Source organism: Cervus elaphus, chromosome 15, assembly GCF_910594005.1.
Source record: "Cervus elaphus chromosome 15, mCerEla1.1, whole genome shotgun sequence".
Taxonomy (NCBI): Eukaryota; Metazoa; Chordata; class Mammalia; order Artiodactyla; family Cervidae; genus Cervus; species Cervus elaphus.
Genome location: NC_057829.1, coordinates 42,636,969 through 42,657,500, shown reverse-complemented (window position 1 = coordinate 42,657,500; position 20,532 = coordinate 42,636,969). Strand labels below are relative to the sequence as shown.

Sequence of the window (20,532 nt, the reverse complement as noted above, 5' to 3'; positions counted from 1 at the left end):
TGGATTTCTAGCCTCCAGAACTGTGATAAAATAAATGTCTGTCGGTGAAGCCCCTAGTCCACGGTAATTTGCTAAGGCAACCCTGACAAACTAATACAGCTTCCTCGACTCCAAATAATGCCTATCGCTGAGACAGTCTGGATGTTGAAACTGGCAATACAAATAGAAGTAACAGGTCAGCTGGAGCTTATGGAGAAGGCTCCTTCTTTAGGCTGTAAGGAGAGAGACAAGGCCACTTTGGCCAGTAGCAGCCTATCACTGGCCTCATCTGGAGCAGAACCCTTAGCCTGAGCTCTTGAGACAGGACTGAACACAATCTAGGCCCACACGAGGATCTTCTGGATGACCACCCTGATGGTATAATCCCTGTCCGCCAGGATGTCGCACATATCTGCTCACCTCGGCTCTCCTGGGGACCACACCAGGACTTGCCAGTATGTGGCCACTGCTGGGCTGCATGTGACTCACAGGTAACATAATCAACACCAACCCTTCCCTCTCCCTTAGGCTGGTCCTGCAGAGATGCCACCATTGTGAGTGAAGAATAGATAACTGTGGCCACAGGGGTCATGGCCAGACTGGAAAGGGCTTTCAGGAGGGACAGTGATTTTAAAGCACAGGAGAAAGCAATTGGTCCAGTGGAAGGAGCAGGCTCTTCCAAGTAGATGGGATGACATTTGCCCAAGTGAAGAGATGGGAGAAGACAGGGTACATTATGATAAAATATGGAAGTGGGCCCATTTGGCACCAACACTGTGCAAGATTGTCACAGGAAAGAAACTTAGAAAAATAGTGGGGATCAGGCTTCTTGCACTATGGTCATGGGTCTGAGGCCTCCTCTGGACAGTGTAGGAACAAATGATGGCTTTTAATCGGGAACATGACATGATGAGACCTGATCTTTAAGAACTCACAATGAGGGTGCCATGACGGTGTGATGGGGCACAGTAAGCTTCTGGGAGGGACCACCTGCTTTGTTTTCCCTATGTCCCTGTTCTCAAGCACTTCTGCTCCTTGGCAGAAGCATAATTGATGGGAGAGGAATAAATATATAAACTATCTTGCCTCCCACTCCACAATGACAGCCAGAAAGCTCAGGCATGCTGTAGATGTTTGACTGTAAGTCGTTATAGACTACATATTTATGATCTTAATTCCCTAGGAATTGACTTCCTTCTTTTAATTTTATTTTTCTTGATCTCATTTCCTCATTTTATTGCATGCATCACATTAGATACCATAAATCCTCTGGGGATTGAGTCAGAATATAAATAAATACATACATGGGATCAACATAAACAGGATATGATATTCCAGTAATAATACAAAGGCAGCAGCTGACCCACGACAGTTCCTTTGCACCTGGAGGGGCCCCTCTGTCATCACTAATCTTCCTTCACACCCTTCCTCCTCCTTTCCATCCTCCTCCTCCTTCTCCAAGTCTTAGCTCAACTTCAGCTTGTTAATACTATAATTATTTCACCCACCTAGAAGGTCAGGGACATACTTTTTACTGTTAGTACCCTCTGGCCTTAAGTCAGTGACCTGGGATACGGTAGAAGATCCATGAATGTTCACGGACTGTTGAAGGAGGGAATGTCCAGATCAGAACTGAGTGTTCAGTAGATCAGAGAGAGATGGTGGTAGAGATGCGTATGTGGATGGAGTCACAGACATAGACGTCTTTTATGATGCCTAGAAAATTGAAATGGCACTTAACAGCTGGCCCCTACCACCCTCTTCCTGGACCAGTCTCACATTCAATCTCTGTGATCCATTTATTCTCCCTCTGTTCTCAAACACATGAACTCATGCCCACCATCAAGCCTTGGCACTAGCTGAGTCCTTTTCAGGAGTCTACTCTTCCCTCTCAGCTTTATTACCACTTACAACCTATGGCATTCCCGAGTCTGCCCCTAGTCCGCACACCAGATCCCAGACAAAGAAGTCTATGAGTCAGGAACCATTTGCAAGAATCCATCTGATGCTCAAGCTCAGCTACTCCTCCTATCACTCCTAATTAAACCAGTAGATACTCTAGCGTCCAAGAACCCCTGAGAGACCTCCCAGGCCTGGACTCCACGCTCTCTGGCTGTCTCCACTGCCTGCTCCACGTCCAGGCCCATTTCCTTCCATGACGGCCTGCAGCCAAGTTTGCACCAACCCCCACTGACAACAGTGATGAGAAGAAAATTTCAGAACTTCCTGTTCTGAGACTTTGAAAGACTTTTTTAATTAACCAAAATGGTTTCTCATAATAGATGGGTCCCAGGGCGAGACCGCGGCTCTAACTCACGCGGCAGGCGCCTCGCGGCCGAGCTGGGAGTGAGGGGCTGGCGGTGGTGATGGCAGCAGTGCCTCGGGAGGGCCCCAGACTGATTCTCCACTCCACGACCATCTGCCGTTTTTTTATCATTTATATAGTTTGGGACATTTCTGTCTTATGAACTCTAAAGCATTCCACACCAATGAATACGCTTAAATTTTAAATATTCAAATTGAGAGGAATAAATAATCAAAAGATGTGTTTTCCCCAGCCAAACGTCATAATTTTTAAAAGTTGAAAGCCTTTCCTGTAATGATGTTACCCCACCCCAACCACAACATAAAGTTTCTGGAATGCAGGCATACCTCACATTAGGAAATCTAATCTATAAAAACCTGAACCTCAAAATAGATACCTAGGTATAATTAGCCTTCAAAGTAAAGGACTGAATTTAGTTTTCAAAAGGATTCAACCCAGGATTTTTCAAGTTGCCAAGTTCCTACACAAATTTCGAATCTGTTAATTTATAAAATATTGACATATCTACATTTTTTTCCAGAAATGCATCTACTGTAATTCTTCTTAGATATAATCTAGCTAGGGAGATAAATACCTGGACTTCAAGGATTTGTTAAATGTAAGGTCCTGTGTTATTCATCTCTATATTCTTAGTGAGGACTAGTATATCTTCAATAAATTCATATGCTGTTGAACTACATATGATAAAGTATTTATTGTATTTGATATGCTCCACTTTTGTGGAGCATGGTGATGGAGCCATTCCTTAGCGCCATTTACAGTGACCAGCAGGAGGCAGGACCGTGAGCCAGCCATGGGACCAAGTAAGTTACTGTCAGTATTAAATATTCTTTAATTCTGTGGCCTTTGCATTCTTAGTAAGTCATGATATAGTAGACCACATTAAGTTTTAAGAGTAAACAGTCGATAACGCTGATTGAGAAATTCTATGTGCTAGCTGAGGTAGGTACTTGCTACATGTTAGGAGAAGGTCACCATCACACAATTTTAGCAGAAGGATCCCCTGGTCAGGTCAGGGTCTCTGCTAGCCTAGCCACTGCATGTGTCCTTTGCATGAATTAGAAAAAGAAGCCCTCTCTGGATAGATGGTGCCCTTCTCCCAGGTCAACATAGACTACACCACAGCTCACGGCTTGTCAGCAGAGCTTGGGGATCAGTCTCAATAATGCCCATCTCTATGTGGATCCCTGGCCCCCTGCTGCTGAGTTTCGCAGCATGGTGTCACTGTGGTCTGGCTGGCCTCAATCCACTGCCAGTCACTGAACAATGATGTCTGTCCCACCCCAGGCCCCAGGACATCAGCCTCTCTCCGCTTGGACTACAGGGATGTCAGCACCCACAGTGATGACTAGCTAGTGGTTCACTGGGCTCTACTCATGCCCAAGCTCTGACACTGATCCTCTCAAGAGGACAAGAGGCAGTCTCTCTTAGGCCTCTGTATTTCTCTCTGCATTTATCTGAAATCTTGTACCTACATAACTGAGGGGCCTGGATCTATCACCACCTAAATCCATCCCTGGAAAAAATTATCCAAGAGGCAATGTAAGAGGTTCAGAATCCCGAGAAGAGACTTTTCCTCCTCCCTAAACTGATGGCATCAGCTAGACACTCAGATGGCCCAGTGTCTTCATGGGAGAAGATGGCAAACGTGGTATCATGGGCACTGAGAGCTCACAGTAAACTGCAAGCTTTAGTAAAGGACAGGAATTCTAGGGTTCCATCAGGATTATTCAAAGAAGAGAAGCTTTGGGGCTTTGGGGCTTGGGAGCCTCTTTTCCAGCAAACGTCTAGAGACTGTGATGTTTCAGGAAAGGTCCTAATCCAACAAGGTTACTGTATTCAGCATGACCACAGGCCCATTTCATCAGAAATGAAGGGGCTGCCCTCAGAAAGCAGAAAAATGTGAATCTGCAACCAAGAAGTCCAGACCATAAGTCTGATCTGGGCAACTTCCCTTTTCCCTGTGTGTGTAGGGACACATGCTCTGAGCAAGTCATTGATTATTTTCCAAATGGAAAAAATACATTGAAAGAGTTGACCTAAAATGCCTTTATTTTTTTTTTTTTTCTAAAATGCCTTTAAAGAGCAAGCTCAGCTAGAGAATTTAAGTAACAGAAAGTTTTCAGAAAAAAAAAATCAGTTGCAATATTGTTAAACACAAAGGGTACAAACACACACACTAAATAAAATGATCAAATATGCACAAAAACACAAAACACAGTAGCAAATATATCAACTAAACGCTCTGCTTACAGCATTGTAATCTCGAAATGATTCAAACAGTGAACAAATGGCAACTTTAATATATACCATTAATAGCAAAATGTCTGCTTTACTGACCAAAAAAAACCCTAAAAACTATGTTGCTCTAAGCAGTTTTAAAATGAATATCTAATTCAAAACTTCCCCTGTGCATATAATCACATGCTAATTTACATTTTAATTACTTCCTAAGAAATCAAAAGCATTTGTTGACAGTAGAACATAATGTCAACTTCATGGTGCACTGTTGGTGGATGCTTAATGAACTTAATTAGATAATTAGTGATGTTAATTATCCTTCTATTATGAAGATAAAGCTGTCTCACAAATGATGCACTTGGTAAAGAAATATCATTAAAGGTATCAGTGTTTGCTTTGTTCATTTACTTCTATTTTTCAAACTCCTGTAACAAGGACTTGTGATAGCCTGGTAATATTTAAGCCTCTCTGAAAATGTGAAAAGAAAAGCCACTGTTTCCATCAGCCCCACATGGTGCCTCCCCTTCATTCTGGATACTATGTATTGGTGATGGGACTGCTGTTTCAAGCCCTGTTGTTGGAACCCAAGTCTGTGGACAGTTGTGGTATGGAGTTTCTGTTTCACAACATATCCTTCCTGTGGGCTCTAACATCTATTGTTTTAAGAATGGGTTGTGTGGGGACGTCCCCGGTGGTCCAGTGGCTAAGATTCTGAGGGCCCAATGCATGGAGCCTGGGTTCAATCCCTGGTTGGAGAAGTAGATCCCACATGCTGCAACTAAGAGTTTGCATGCTGCAACTAAAGAACCTGTATGGTGCAAGAAAGATCAAAGATCCCTCAGGCGATGCCTAAGACCTGGTGCAGTGAAATAAAACAATATTTTTAAAAATAAAATAATTTTTTTTTTAAAAAAAGAATGGGATGTATATACGTGTATGAGCATGAATGCCTGTGCATGTGTGTGTGTCAAGAAGAGAGATTAAGAGAGGGAGTGTCTTGGTTGAGTGCCCAGACCACTAGAAGAAAATCTAAAGGGCTAATCCTCAAACACACACGTACACACACGCACACGTTACACACGTTGCCCTGGCCTGGTGAATTTCCATAAGCCTGCAGGGCTGTGTCCCCAGCTCCATCACCAGGATGCTTTCCTGCCTTGGGCAACCCCATTCTGCATGTGGTGTGGGAACATCTGCATGCCTGACCAAGGGCTACAATACATCATACACAGACTTTACTTTCGGATGAAGTGAAATAAGACACTTCAGAGATTTAAGCAATAAGATACTGGACTTCACCATTTTTCTTTTTCTTGTCCCTGAATACTACCACAGCGAGAGCTTAATAGAGGTCCTTTCTGCAAGTGATTCTAGTCCAGACACAGCATGAAGAGCTCTAAGACCAGGCTGGGGAGGGTGGCATTATTTTTAGGGTCAGTTATCTTGAGCAAAGCATCAGGAGAAAGTGTCACACTGGCAGCCTTACCCACTACAATTAAGAAAACCAAGATTGCATTTAATAGAAGGTCTCAGTAAGAACGCTCACATCAGCAGAAGCAATGTACACTTTTCAAAGTCTTTTTTTAAAGATATGTGCTGTGTGCTCAGTCCCTCAGTCAGGTCCAATGCTTTGCAACCCCATAGACTGTAGCCCACCAGGCTCCTCTGCTCATGGAATTTTCCAGGCAAGAATACTGGAGTGGATTGCCATTTCTTACTCCGGGGGATCTTCCCAACCCAGGGATTGGACCCATTTCATTCATTTCTGAGTGGTTTTACTCCTCTAACAGAGTCCCATTTAATTACTGGCTCACAAGGCTTCTCCCCCTACTGAGCACTACAGGGCTTATGAGCAATTGTGATTGCTCATAAAGTCTGTGTCTGCAGGTCTTCTCTTCTCCATGGTTTCCAGTGGCTCGTTTCTCCAGCCCACTCCTCCACTGATGTGCTGACACAGGCTATCTTTCTGCCCTCCTGCCCCACCAGGAGGATGTATTATTGAGACCTCACCAATCTCTGGGTTCTCTCACCCCTTCACTTTCAGAAGTCCTCATGTGTCTTCATTTTCCCTCAAATTTAAGCTGTGCTGTGCTAAGTCACTTCAGTTGTGTCTGACTCTTTCTGATGCTATGGACCGTAGCCCACCAGGCTCCTCTGTCCATGAGATTCTCCAGGCAAGAATACTGGAGTGGGTTGCCATTTCCTTCTCCAGTGAATCTTTCCGACCCAAGGATAGAACCCGCATCTCTTACGTCTCCTGCATTGGCAGGCGGATTCTTTACCACTGCACCACTTGGGAAGCCAAATTTAGACTACCTGCTTCCAAATATCTCTCTTTAAAGGCACATTCATCTCCTGGAAAAGTCCTTTTCCTCCTGCCCATGAACCTATTGTTGAATTTATGACAAGTTTAAGTAAAAATAGTGCCCGTGATAACTTTCTGAATTTCAGATTTTTTAAATTTCCTACACCCTCTTAAAAGGCTTCCTAGGTGTCGCAGTGGTAAAGAACCCACCTGCCAATGCAGAAGACACAGGAGACATGGGTTTGATTCCTGGGTCAGGAAGATCCCCTGGAATAGGAAATGGCAACCCATTCTAGTATTCTTGCCTGGAGGATCCCATGGACAGAGGAGTCTGGGGGGCTATGGTCCATGAGGTCGCAAAGAATGGACAGGACTGAGCGACTGAGCATTCACACATGCACACTCCCTCTTAAAGATTTTTGTCTACAATTTGTGGAGCCTTATACCAAGGTCATAGGTGCAGGGCCTCATACTGAGGACACAGATGTGGAGCCCCACACCAAGGTCATCTCGGGAACTGACTGAACCCCCATACCCCCAGAGCAACCGTTGCCATGAGCCCACCCCCCACCCACCCTCTCACCCCCCACCTCGATCTAAACCATCCAGCTCCCTGACTCCATATTAGGTAAAAACCCTAACCAATCACCTGAAGACATCCTTCCAGCAGGAATTTTCTTTGTCTTGAGGCTATAAAAATAGGCTAGCTCTCCCTTGAGCCAGCCTGCTGTTCTAACAGTCGGCTCTCCCTGGTCTGTTAGGAGGTCTGCCCACTATGCTTGCAGCGCCCTCTTTATCTCTGGTCTTTGCTCTTAATGAACTCACTCTTTCTGAAATACTCTGTGTCTGGAAATTCTTTTCCAACCTGCCCACAGACTATGACATTATTCATTTACAGTAGAACATCTCTGGGAATTCTAACTTCCGATTTCATCGTTGCTTTTTGACTTCCTTGGTTGGTCCCCCGGACTCCACCACTTAACTTCTCCATCATTTCAAAGCCCATTCTTTGCTATTATCAAAAAGTTCTTCCCAGCACTGGGGTGCTCCTGCCTTATGATACATTTTCCCAAGTGAGTGAAATCTGAGGCTTCAACCTCAAGGGCTGTTCACCCCCGGACACAAAGGAGCAAAACACTAAACCGGAAAAACGTTGTGTCCCATCAGACCTCACTCTCCTTCCTGAAATGGGGAGTGGGGTTCTCAGAGGCTCACAGCATTAACAAGACCGAAATCTCTCAACAGCAGGAGACAAATGCAAACAAGGCAGAAAGCAAGACAGAGAGTGGCTTGATCACTCCCAGAGTGACTACTCAAGCCTTCCATTCTGTACTCTTCCTTCTTTTTCTGCAGTTTTAATTTGGGCATCATGATTTCTTTAAGGAGAAAATAAGTATAAAGGAATATTTACACACGAAATGATATGATGTCTGGGAGGTTGCTTCAGAATTATTCTAGGCAGAGGGAGAAAGTGAGTGGGGATAGTGAAGAGACAAGATTGGCCAGGAATTGAAAACTGTGGAAGTTAAGCGATGAATAGATACATGTGGATTCATTTTTTATTTTCTCTACTTATATATCTGTTTGAAAATTTTCCACAGTGGTTTTTAAGAAGGGAAATGGGTAACATTCACAGAATGGATGGTCACAAATGTCATTTTCCTTGCTAGGGACCTGAGTCAAGACTGCTTTTAGTAGAGCTATCACCCCATTGCTGGTCTCAGCCAGCATCTCCTCTTCCACCAGGGGCAGGGCTGCTCCATGGCCGGGGATAGGATGTAGTGGACCTGGGCACACATTCAGAGAAGTAGCTAGTGGCAGGACCATGGTCATCCTACTCACACAAGTGACCAGTCTCAGAGATCATCAAGGCCCCCAGGCTTGGGCACTGCTCGTTTTGCAGGCAACTCTGGTGTGTCTAGGTGGGCAGGGGCTCACCCACAGGGCGGTCGTTAGAAGACCTCATGGGACCTTGGAGTAAATGCTTAGTGTGTTTGTGTCCTTGCCAGGGCAGACCTAAAGTCCTTGAGAAAAACTTGTCTTTGGTGTTTTAGCTACTGCAGTGTGCCCTTCTCTGGCTTTCAGGGAGTCCTCATCCTTTTCTGCTAATTCTAATAGGGCCTTAGCTTCCCTCCATGGGTCAAGTCAACATTCTAATATAAGACTTTGAAAACAGCAGCTGAAAACTTGCTCAGCTATCACTAAAATGAGGGAAATGTGCCAGACACAAGACCAGCTCTTTTCCACCTTTTTGCTCCACTATAACCCTTCTAAGTTTGCTCAGGTGAGTTGTATGTGGCCCCTGCATGGGACATCTGTCCACCCAGGTACAGTTAATCACAGGAGGACAGTGGGGTGAAATCCAGCTTGTGCTTTGCCGAACAAGACACAGGTCAGGGGCCTGTGTCCACCCTGAGAGGCTCCCACCTCCTTATGGGATAGAATTGGCCCCCAACATCCACCTGCTGGTCCCCTGGTTTGTTCCTTCCCCTCCTCCGCAGAGCCCCAGAAAATATCTGAATCACACACCTCCCACACCTCCCACTCGTGGGTACACTCCATTCTCATGGCATGATTTAAGAGGCCTGGAGCTAGGACCCGTCTTTGGTGGCCCTTTATTTTGTTTTGCTAATCCCAGTCATGGTAAACAATTTCCTTTGTGTGTTCTTTGGTTTCCACTGCTCCAACCACTGCCTCTGCAGCCTCCAACATCTCCCAAGTGAATGACGCTACAGCCCCAGCTTGTCCCTTCTTCCAAGGGTCCCAAACGCCAACATAACCTATACAAAGAGAAATATGCCATTCCCCTGCTTAACCCCCAGGGCCCCCCTGATCTGCCTCCATGCCCATCCTGCCATCTGCAGCTGCCATGACTATCCCTCTCTTCACATCCACTCATCCTCACAACCCCTTCCCACCTGACTTCCAGCTTCCATGTTCAATGAGCCCACTTTCTCTTTGCTGATGCTTAAAAAAAAACAACCAGAAGATGGTATACTTTATGTTTTGGAATAATTTTGGATCCACAGAAAAGTAGTAAAGATAGCACACAGAATCCCTGTCAACCCCTCACCTAGTTTGCCATAACAAGGTGTGTCTGCCAAAACTAGGAAACCAACATTGGTTGTTGGTGTTTTTCCAAACTATTTTTAACGAAGAAAGCCTGAAGCTAAGCAGGTGACCAAAGTCACTCCCACTGCTGTGAAGAGGGATGGCTGGCCAGAGTGTGCCCTCTGGATATCTCCAAGCTGAAAGAGGCATAATAAAGTGACTTCCTGGACACCCTTAGTTGGCCTTTGGTGACCTCAAGGGAGCCCAGGGTCCCAACCTTTGTCCAATAAACTTACGCCCACAGTCTTCACCCTGGTAGAGACCATGACTTCACACTCTGATCCCAGAAGGGACTGTGATGGAGGTCAGGGGGAGAAAAAGAAGAAATACCATCTATCATATCAGTCTTGCCTCAAAGTTCAGCTCACCTGCCAAGAAGAAAGCATTTTCTACTGAAAATGAAGCTAGGTAAAAGGCATCAGGAATCGTACATTATGTGTCTCCCTCCAAGAAACAATTTATCAGTGCTATAGAGCTGTCAGCTGCTGACATGATAAGGAATAACACCAAATGAATAATGTTTCCTCCAAAACCAACTCCTTTAATTACAAGCCTCTTCTTTCCAGAAGAGAGACAAAAGATGCAGAAACACCAATTTCATGCACTTGTGCCTGAATAATGTCTCCATGCTGCTTTTTCCAGATGGCGACCTTCTCACTGGAGGGACTAATGATGTGGGCATATTTAGGGAAAAACCAATAACGGAGTCTTTAACCTTCAACAACAAAAAACGTGTTGTACAAAATGTTCCTTGGGATACATTAGAAAATATCAATTACATTGCTCACTGAGGTGTAATCAGCTGTAATAATCAAAATTAATTTTTAAAAATAATTAAACAGACCCCAGGGCAAATAGTTGTGCTCTTATCCTATGACATCACAGTGTACATATGTACCTGAGAAGTTGTGCCTTCTGTTAGCTACAAAGGCATCTAGCGTGGATGAGTGACGGATGCGGGCTCTATAGGCTGGTGAGTTTCTTCCCACAGAAAGAAGGGAGAGCCCTGGGCAGCTCCCTACACATTCTTTAGGAACCTTCTATGTACTGTCAGGCACTGTACCCATCCCAGACTGAGTTACTGGTAGGAGATGCTGCTCAGCAAAGATGCAGTTACTCTTTTTAAATTAAAGCATGGTCCACTTTGTTTCAAAAATGATTTGTCTTTTAAAATTCCACAAGACAGAATAAGCTATAGAAAAGATAGGCTGGAGGTAAAACGGGGTTCAACCAAGAAGGAAGAAGTGTGTGCAAACACATGTGTGCTTATACATGTGTTTGCAAAAATTTATCCCACTGGGCATGTGCGGTTACCCAAGTTGGGCCACCCTTATCTCTCCGGCTTCTAAGTGCCCAAATGAAAGAGGAAAACAACGGTGTCAGAAGTTCTCCTTTTTATAAGTTGCTGCAGAAAAGCACAGTCCTTCCTGGTGCTAACAGCTGAGGGACACGTACCCTGAGGCTGTCTGGCCCCCACTGCCGTCCAGCCACACTGGCCTCTGCTGTCCTAGGACCTCCAACACACTCCTGCCTTGGTGCCTGTGCCCGGTGGCCCTCCCTGCCTGACCATTTTTTCCCAGAGTCACAAGGCTCCTATCCTTCCTTATTTCTCTGCTCTCACACCTCCCTCCCAGAGAAGACTTCTGGCCACTTCCATCTAAGTGGCCCAGCACCTCTCTCTTCACCCCATCCCACTTACTGCTCCATTTTTCCATGTTGCAATTAGCACCCCAACATTACAAACTTCTTTATCTGTTTATTGTCTATCTTCACCTCCTAGAATGCAGTCTCCTTGGAAGCAGAAAATATGCTGGTTTTTCCTTCTGTAATCTCAGTACTTAGAGCAGAGGACTGAATAAGCACTCAGTAAAAATTTGTGGAGTGAATGAATGGATGGATGAGACCTCAACTGCTGTAGAAGACATCTTCAGCAGTTTGCCTTCACCAAAGACAAAGCCAACTTCAAATATTCTTTCTTCCAGATCTCTCAATGTGAGTCAAGAACAAACTGCTACTATACAAATCATCTGTAAACCAACATGGCTCCAAACATTGTTGTCTACTCAAGCTTCTTTCAGATGTGCTGTTTCTCAACAGACCTCCCTAGGACTCAGAGCTACTAAACTGTGCCAGTGACAGTGACCTGGCAAGAGACAGTATCAGTAGTGCAGGGGTTCCCATAAAATACATGTGAACACCCAGAATCCCAGTTGTCACTTCCCAAGCTGCCCAGCCAGACTAACCTGTCCTCCTGGGGACAATGACCAATTAACTTGGTCAAGGACTTAGAAGCTTCAGAAAAGCCCAGGGAAGAGGGGCTGGACCCTTCCTGCTACAAATGACACTGGTCAGGAGCAAGTGCTTGGGCACAAGGAGGGATGTTCCTGCTTCCAAGATTGGGGTAGCTGAGCCATGTGTGGGATGGTCTTCACCTTGAGCTATAAAGTAAACTGGAATTTTGTAAACTGTTCTATTTCTAAAGCACTTACATATTCCGAGTGCTTCCACATAGTCTAATGTAAGCAGAGCACATTTCTGGTTTGAAGTTCAGGAATCAAAGCTCTGAGAGGTTATGAAGTTGTCTAAGTGTGTGCTCAGCAGTGCAGAGACTATGAATGAAGATCCTATTTCCACTCTGCCACTTCCTGGCTGCAAAGCCCTTGACTTTTTTTTTTTTTTTTTAGATTTTATCACATGTCTATAAAATGAGACTAAAAATAGTTGTGTGATGTAGCTGGCACAGAAACCTCAGTTATTCACTCACTCAGTCAGCCAGTAAGTCTGTAGACAAATATAATGAGCAGTGTCTTCCACAAGCCAATTCACTGAGGACACAGCCTGCCTTCAGCTCTGAACACCACGGGCCCAGCCAGCCTAGTCAATTTCATTTTCTGTCTTCCTTTCCATCTTGGGTTTTCTCTGCTTGTCCTGAAGTCTCCTGTTTCTGAAGCTTGGAAAGAAGAAGCTCCCCTTCCCCAGGAGGTCTGGGCACTTGCAGGCAGCCCCTCATTCCTCTCTTCTCCCAGCATCCAACGATGGTGCCCTCCCCATCATGCATTGACCAGAGTGGACAACAGACCCGTGGTGACAGCAGGGCCTAGATTCTGAGCACATAGCATATGGAGCCAACCTCACTCTCCAAAGTTATATGAGCAGAGTTTGAATTGGGTAATGTATCTGCCAACCATCTACCCCAATTCCTGGGGAGTCCCTTCTCACAGTTTCCCACAGGTATTTGTCCCACTGTGGAGGTCAGGAGATAAATGACTCAGAGGAGTTAAGTAAATTTCCAAAGGTCTCTTGATCCTAAGGCTATGACTGTTGAAGGACTACCTTCTGCCTCTAAAGGTAAGTCAGTGACCGCAGCATTAGAATATATGACAGATTGTGTTCTCCAAGGAGAGCCTCGGCATTATTTCCAATACGATGTGCTCTTGCAGAACCTTGCCACCTCCCTACCAGGAGGTAGGGTCTTTTGCCTTCCCCATGAGTCTGGGAAGAGTTTTGTGCTTGTCTGGACCAAAAACGACTGCTGCAGAGGTGATGTTACATAGCTTCCAAAGCTGGGTTATGAAAGGCAATGGGGCCTCCACCTTTCTCTCTCCCTTTTTCCATTTTTCTCTCTCTTCCTCACCCTCACTATGGAAATGTAAAACTCAACCACTAGGTAGTAAGGAAGCTTAAGAGGCATAAAGAAGTCATGTGTAGGTGTTCTGGTCAACAGTCTCAGCCAGAGCCAGCAGCAAACCCCAGATGTGTAAGTGAGTTTTCCCATGATCTCACCTAAGGCCATCATGGAGTAGAGACACCCCTAACTCCTACTGTGCTCCAGATTCCTTACCACAGCATGCACGATCACACACACATACACAAAATCATGTCAGTATTATTGAGTTTTAGGTTGGTTTGATATGCAGTTTTTGAGACATGGATTGGAAAACCCCAATGGCTCATCCCCACATGGTCAAGAGGACCTACCACCATGTCTCCCAAAAATGGCACCAGCTATTCTGTCCCCCTTTGCTGTGCTCACACACCCAGCTCCTGCTGAGCTGTGGGTTAGGGCTCTTGTAGTACACCTGACTCAAAGAAAATGGGCACGAGGATTGGTTTGTGTTTTAATGCCTTAAGGAACAGCTGCTCTTGGCACTCAAGTGGAGCCCATATTAACTTCCAGCTAAAGCTAACCTAAGACCTGACTCCCTTAGATGTAGCCTCTACTGGGAAGCCACATGCATTACCCTTGAATGTTTGGAAGAACACGGAAGCAGACCATATCCGGTGACAAGAGAGAGAGAGAAGACGTGACATATGGGTATTTGAAGCAAATGTCTAAGGTAAATGGGTCTGGGCTCACCTCTGCTTTGCACTCAGGGTCCTTGGTCTGCCGCCCAGGCATCAGCCTCATGGCTGAGGACAAGCTTCCACTCCATGAAGAAACTTTGCCATGGTGTCCAACGTTTGAGCGACTGGCCAGTGACTTTTTTTCAGATGCTGATGATAGAGAAGCAAAGACATCAGAGCTGAAGTTAAGAGGGAGACACACATGATTTCTATAGCTTGCTTGGCTTTCAAAGGGCCATCCAGGGGCACAAGCCCAGTGTGCCTATCTCCAATAAGGGAAACAACCTAGCCTAAAAGTTTGAATCATTATGAATTTTTTGATGCTGAGAAACTTAAAAACAAGTATGTGAGTCATAACTTGTGAGTAATGACCTCTTTAAAATGAAACTTAAGACACCATTCTTACAATGGCATTGACTAATATGAGAGTAAAAATGTTGAGTCGCTGATAGAATGCAAAAGATGTTAATATCTTTGGGATGAAGACTTTTACTTGGAACTTGAAAAACCTGAGACTCCAGGTCACTGCATGACTTGGCACAAGGTTTCAAACTGGATATGTGACTATCAGGGCAGGACCTAAAGCCCTAAACCCCAGAGTCCAAGCTAGAGCTCCAACGTGTGGCCCTTTCCTCTAAGAGATTACTAGAGTCTGCTTGCTTGGTTGGCACCTCTGGCCTTCCTTTCATCTGAGATGCAAAGCAGCATTAGTTCTTTGAGCAAAGACTTATGAGGCTTCAGTGATGTAAATCCCACCCACCAAAGGGATGAGAGAGAAGGTGTGGTATAAAAGGCTCTGGGCCCTGAGTGGAACTCTGGGGGAGCCTGGCTCTTTGAGACTCAGAAGTTCTGTTCCCTGAAGCCAAGTAGACAGAGACCTAGGTAATGCTGCCAGGCCTTGAGCATTGTCTCTTCCCAGAGTGGGGTGATCTCCTCAATCTTCACTTCACTCTCTCCAGGTTTCACAGAAAGATCAATCTTGAAGGTATCCTCCAGTTCCTGCCGCCTCTGTGCCACGAGCTGCTGCCAGAGAGTCCGTACAGTCTTCTGGATATTGTGCTGAACTAATGGAGAGAGTACATCGCACAATCAGAGCAGCCTCAGTGCTTCCCACAGAGAAAGTCAGAAGATGGCATATCATGTTCCTTTTATGTGCATCTTTCTTGGACATCATCTCAGCTTTGCAAGCTCCAGCCAGAAAGGTGTCAGTACGTAGAGCTGTAGGACAAGGACAATAGCTACCAACATCCTTGTGACCTGGCCTCTCCCCCATCACCACCATCAAGTCCTGCCTGCCTCACATGTCCAGAGCTGGGAAACATGACTGATGGGCTCAATGAGCCTCTTTCTCCCATCTCCAATTCTGTTAGATACCAAACAGAGAGATACCCTGTATAAGCTCTAGGTAACAAAATAGCCCCCCAAAAACAGCTCCTTCCAACCTTGACTTTCATGTCAGCCCCTCAGGGGGATGGACACTGAACCTAAGATTGTACCCAGGGGACCAGGAACCAAGCCAGTCCTCTCTGTTCATACTTCCAATTACCTACCCATCCAGTGCCCAGGATTTTCAGGGAGATGGATAAATCTAGCAAGCCAGTTGTAACTGTTCTGCGCCTAACCTTCTACTCTTAACTGTGCCTGTCTTCTGATTTTGTGTCACTTGGCTCCCTCTTCAGTACCAGCCTCTATAGTTTGTTGTTCTCACCCCAGGGAAATGGACATTGTTCAGTCCACTCTGCTAGTTAAATCCCAAAATGCAAGTATTCATGCTGTAATTAAGACTGTAGCAATGTAAACTCTAAACACACAAGATTTTGAGCACTGGCTTTGGGCACAGGTCTGACCAGAAAATAAGGGCCCTTGTCCCTTCCACCTGGCATCACAAGACATCACACGGTAAGTGTCACAGCCAGCCAGCTAAAGTGGTGGAAGAAGGTCTGCTGAGGCATTCTGGATAAAGAGGGAGAAATTTCTCAGATACAGGGATCTGGCTGCCTTTTCCTCCCCCCACAAACTGCCAATCCCTGTAACTTGATTTGATGCTATCAAATCCAAGAATAAAATCCAGTAAGCCAAATATCTTATAAAGTAATGAGTTGCTTTATTTCATTCCCATTTTCTAAAGTAGAAAGCTGAGAGACAGCTAGGTAATGGCTTGAACTAGTGAGATAGCATACCCATTTCCACATCTAGTGGTCCAAAGAAAAGTCAAGAGATCAGCTAAGAAGTTAAATCAACTTACAGTGAAGTTCTCAGACTTTAGATAGTATACCAAGTTCTTAGTCTCACCAAGTCCACAGAACTTTCCCTTTATCCATCCGTACATACGTCCATCCATTCTATTTCTTGTATACAAAGATCATTCCAATTTTATTTTCTACCACGTTACCTTGCTATATTATTACATTGTTCTAGGACCTCTTCTGGCTTTAAAGAATCTTCTTCATAGTATTTGCTCCCTTGTCTTAGGGGAAAAAAATGAAAAATGCAGCCCTAGCAATTACCACTATCCATCTACTCCTCCACAAACAACAAATAAAATGTACCATCGCTCAAGCTTGGGAATTCTTCCCCTCTTTTTTCTCTTGTTTCTTCATTTGGAGAAAGAAAGACTTGATGATAAGGAGTCATTCTAGGCTTGGGTTCCAATCCAAATCCTTCTGGATAACTAGTAGAGAAGAGATTGTTCATCATGAACTCCAGTTTCTTTGGGATCATTTCACTGTTCTTTGTTACAAATAATTATCCTGCAAACTCAGTACACATCAACATGAAAAAAGAAAAAAAATAAACTTGTCTAATCAAGTTAGAGCAAGCATCTACGACAATTTCCATGACAGATATTTTATAGAAGCATTCTGGAAAATAATAATTAAAAAAGCTGTCTTTTTATTTCTATCTTATTAAATCCCATCTATGCTCCCAACAGGCCCCCTCCACCCTCTCTTGGTTTTCCCATGATGAGAAGTGGTCATTTCTTTTTGCAGACTCCTGAAACATTGAAATCTGCCTTTACTTGGCACTAATCTCATTCCTTGTGGAATGGGGCCAGGGCCAGCTTCATGGGCCTGTGACTCATGCAATTGTGTATGGGCCTCACTCAGAAGGGTCCCATGCTTGGGCTCTGCTGTTGCAATCTCGAAATTCTTAGTAATTTTTGAACAAGAACCCTGTATTTATATTCTGCTGAAAACCCACACGTCATATAGCTGGTTCTAAGCAGGGTGCAGCGGTTCACATCTTAGGTTCCCTATGGGCCACGTGCTCCAGATTTCCTGGGGGTGTTCATGTCCAAGTACCCTCTTCTCTGGGCCCATCACCCAACCAAGCAGAAGAGACAGAACATGTTTGTGGATTGAACCAAAAATGAGAAACAAGGATATGAAAAAATACCAGTGTATGAGAATGCCCATTATTGAAATTTCTAGGATAAAGTTCCTTTGGGTTTTGGAGGTCTCTTTGCCACATAGAGGGATTTGAGGGGAGCAGCTCTAACCTTCTAGCACTGAGCAGCAGAAGACAATGCATGAGGCACATGAGGAAGCTGGCGTTGGAATTATAGGTGGCAAACACAATGTCCCAGTGTTCCTGAAGAAAGTCCAGGATGCTGAGAAGGCTGAGGCATTCGGAGAGGGACTGGTGGGGCTTGGAGAGGCTATAAAGAATAACTTTATTTAAACTGCTGTACAGAGCATTGATGACAGTGTCCTTCTGAGAAGAGGCATTCTCGATGACCTGTGTCACAAAATAAACACACATACACACACATACTTGGGAACACTTTGAAGTTTAGATACCAACCCAGTTAATCAGGAAAATGATACAATCTCAGATTCTTTTCTGTATTTCAAAACGTGACATTTCTAAAATCAAAAAAGGACTACTTCCTCTACCCTGGATCTTCTATTTAAGTGGATGACCAATAAAGGGAATTCAAACATTTAAGTTCACCAAAATTGGTATAAAAAATTAAAAGTTTACCACGGTCAAATTATGTAAAGCAGACATGGGGACCAGAGATTTCTGTGTTACCAACGTAACACAGTTGACATTCCATATACAAGAACGAGCTACTAATAGCATCTAGTGTTAAAAACATGTTATTAACTATCAATACTTGTTGTCAGGCATAGATTGTTATGCTATTCCAGTTACCATGCTAAGTATTTTTGCATTTGTTTGCATATGTGTACATATATTGCTTCATTTAAACATCATAACAACATCATGAAGTAGACACTAAGATTATCACACTTTAGGGATAAAAAGGCTGTGAGTTTGAGGGATGGGAGAGATAGGTGGTCAGCAAGAGTAAAACCTATACCAAACACTTGAGGCATCCTCTTAACCACTGTATCTTCTAAAGGAGATGTGCACTCAAATATCCATGGACTTCAGTATGTGAGAGGTTTTAGAGGGTTAAGGCAGAACGCCCTGATTTCTGGTCTGAACATTGAAGCCATCCATCTGTTTGACTTCGTTGAAAAGAATCCATAGAACAAATGCTATGTGCAAAACTTTCCAGTAGATTAGAAGGGTCACTTGGTACTTTTAGATTGCTCTCTTCAAATTTCACAGATAATGCAAGTTTTATACTAATTAAGTGTTATTTAAATATGCTGGATTTGCAGCTCATGTTTTTATCATCCTCCTCTCCTCCTCTACATCATCCTCTCCTCCTTTGAAATATGGGTCACATCTTTCAAAGTGAGGTTAAGAGTTGTGAGAGTCACAGGTGGTGAGTGGGAGAGAAGGGTGGTAGATGTGGGCAGTGAGAGTCCTGGGGCCTGGCACCCTGCTGAACACACATCAGCCCCAGGAGACACCAACCCTTTGCTATTAGCTCTGAGTATTTGCTTTGATCACCAGGGAGCTGCTATGGATTAAACGTTAGTATCACCCCCAAATTCTTATGTTGAAACTCTAGTATTGTAATGTGATGTGTTCAGAGATGGAATGTGATGTATTTAGAGATGGGATCTCTTGGAGGTAATTAGATCGTGAGGATGGAGCCCTCAGGGTGGGATTAATGCCCTTATAGAAAGAAACAGGTGAGCTTGCATGCTCTCTCTCTATCATGTTGAGGGTACAATGAGACCATCTCTAAAACCAGAAAAAGAGCCCTCAGAGGACACCAGATCAGCTGGCACTTTGATGTTGGACTTCCCAACCTCTATAACTCTGAGAAATAAACGTTTGCTGCTAAGTTCCCCAGTCTAAGGCATTCCGTAATAGGAACCCAAACTCACTAAGATAGGAACTTGGTGGCTACTCTCATTCTCGACACAACCTCCCAATAATCTGATTTTAAACCGCTTGGAGCCGACAAGGGATATTTCTGCCTTCTTGGAGTTATTTTTGAAGAAGCCTCTGAATATCTTCTTTTCAGGTTGCCTAGAACTGTGCATTCAGCCAGACTGAATACCACCCGAGGAACTGAGCCAAGGCCCTGTCCTGGAGTATGCAGGTGCCTCCACGACAGAAGTGCTGGGGGTGCTGGTGTCACTGTCTCTACAAGGCGTGAAGAGGAAGGAGAGGGGCTTCCCTGGATCCTGCTGCAGGGAACACACCGGGAGCTGTGGGCACAGCTTCTAGAGGCAGATCTCAGCTTGTAAGAGAAAGTGTTCTCCAACCATCATAGGTGTCCTGCTGCCTTGAACCCCCTCATACCACAGAGAGCTCCTCACAAAAAAGTGAACGGCCACTTGTCAGGAAAGGTTTCCAGAATGAAATGGGAAGCAGCAAGGACCAAAACAGAGTTCAACTCTGGCATTCTGAGATTTTATGAATCTGTGTGTATGCATGTGTACACACATACAATAAAGAATGTGTACACATGCGCGCACACACACAGATTTACATATAAGCATGTATTTGCAGGCATGCATTGACATGTGTGGATATGTATGTAGATCTAGAGAGAGAGAGAGCACATGCAAGAAAAATAGGACCAGATAAAAACACTCTGGCTTCAATTTCAGGAAGGCCCAAATATGACAAACAGAAATGGATCTTATAGAAGAAAATGAAATAGAACTTTTGGCTGTAAAGACCTTTTTGACCGTTTGTTGATGAGGAATAATAATTAGGCTGAAATCCAACACTTTGGCCACCTGATGTGAAGAGCTAACTAATTGGAAAAGACCCTGATGCTGGGAAAGACTGAAGGTTAAAGGAGAAAGGGGAGACAGGATGAGATGGTTAGATAGCATCATCGTCTCAA

General features: G+C 44.5%; 1 protein-coding gene across 4 annotated transcripts in view; it reads right to left on the bottom strand.

Moving 5' to 3' along the window:
* WDFY4 (WDFY family member 4) overlaps positions 1 to 20,532 on the bottom strand; it is a 255,952-nt gene that overhangs the window by 106,352 nt on the left and 129,068 nt on the right. For all 4 annotated transcript variants that reach the window (XM_043926460.1, XM_043926457.1, XM_043926459.1 and 1 more), the window contains exons 36-39: positions 17,806 to 18,044; positions 16,856 to 16,977; positions 15,185 to 15,370; positions 14,320 to 14,456 (exon numbers count right to left, since the gene is read on the bottom strand). In XM_043926460.1, coding sequence (XP_043782395.1) covers positions 14,320 to 14,456; positions 15,185 to 15,370; positions 16,856 to 16,977; positions 17,806 to 18,044 — 684 coding nt within the window. The remainder of the gene's footprint in view (positions 1 to 14,319; positions 14,457 to 15,184; positions 15,371 to 16,855; positions 16,978 to 17,805; positions 18,045 to 20,532) is intronic.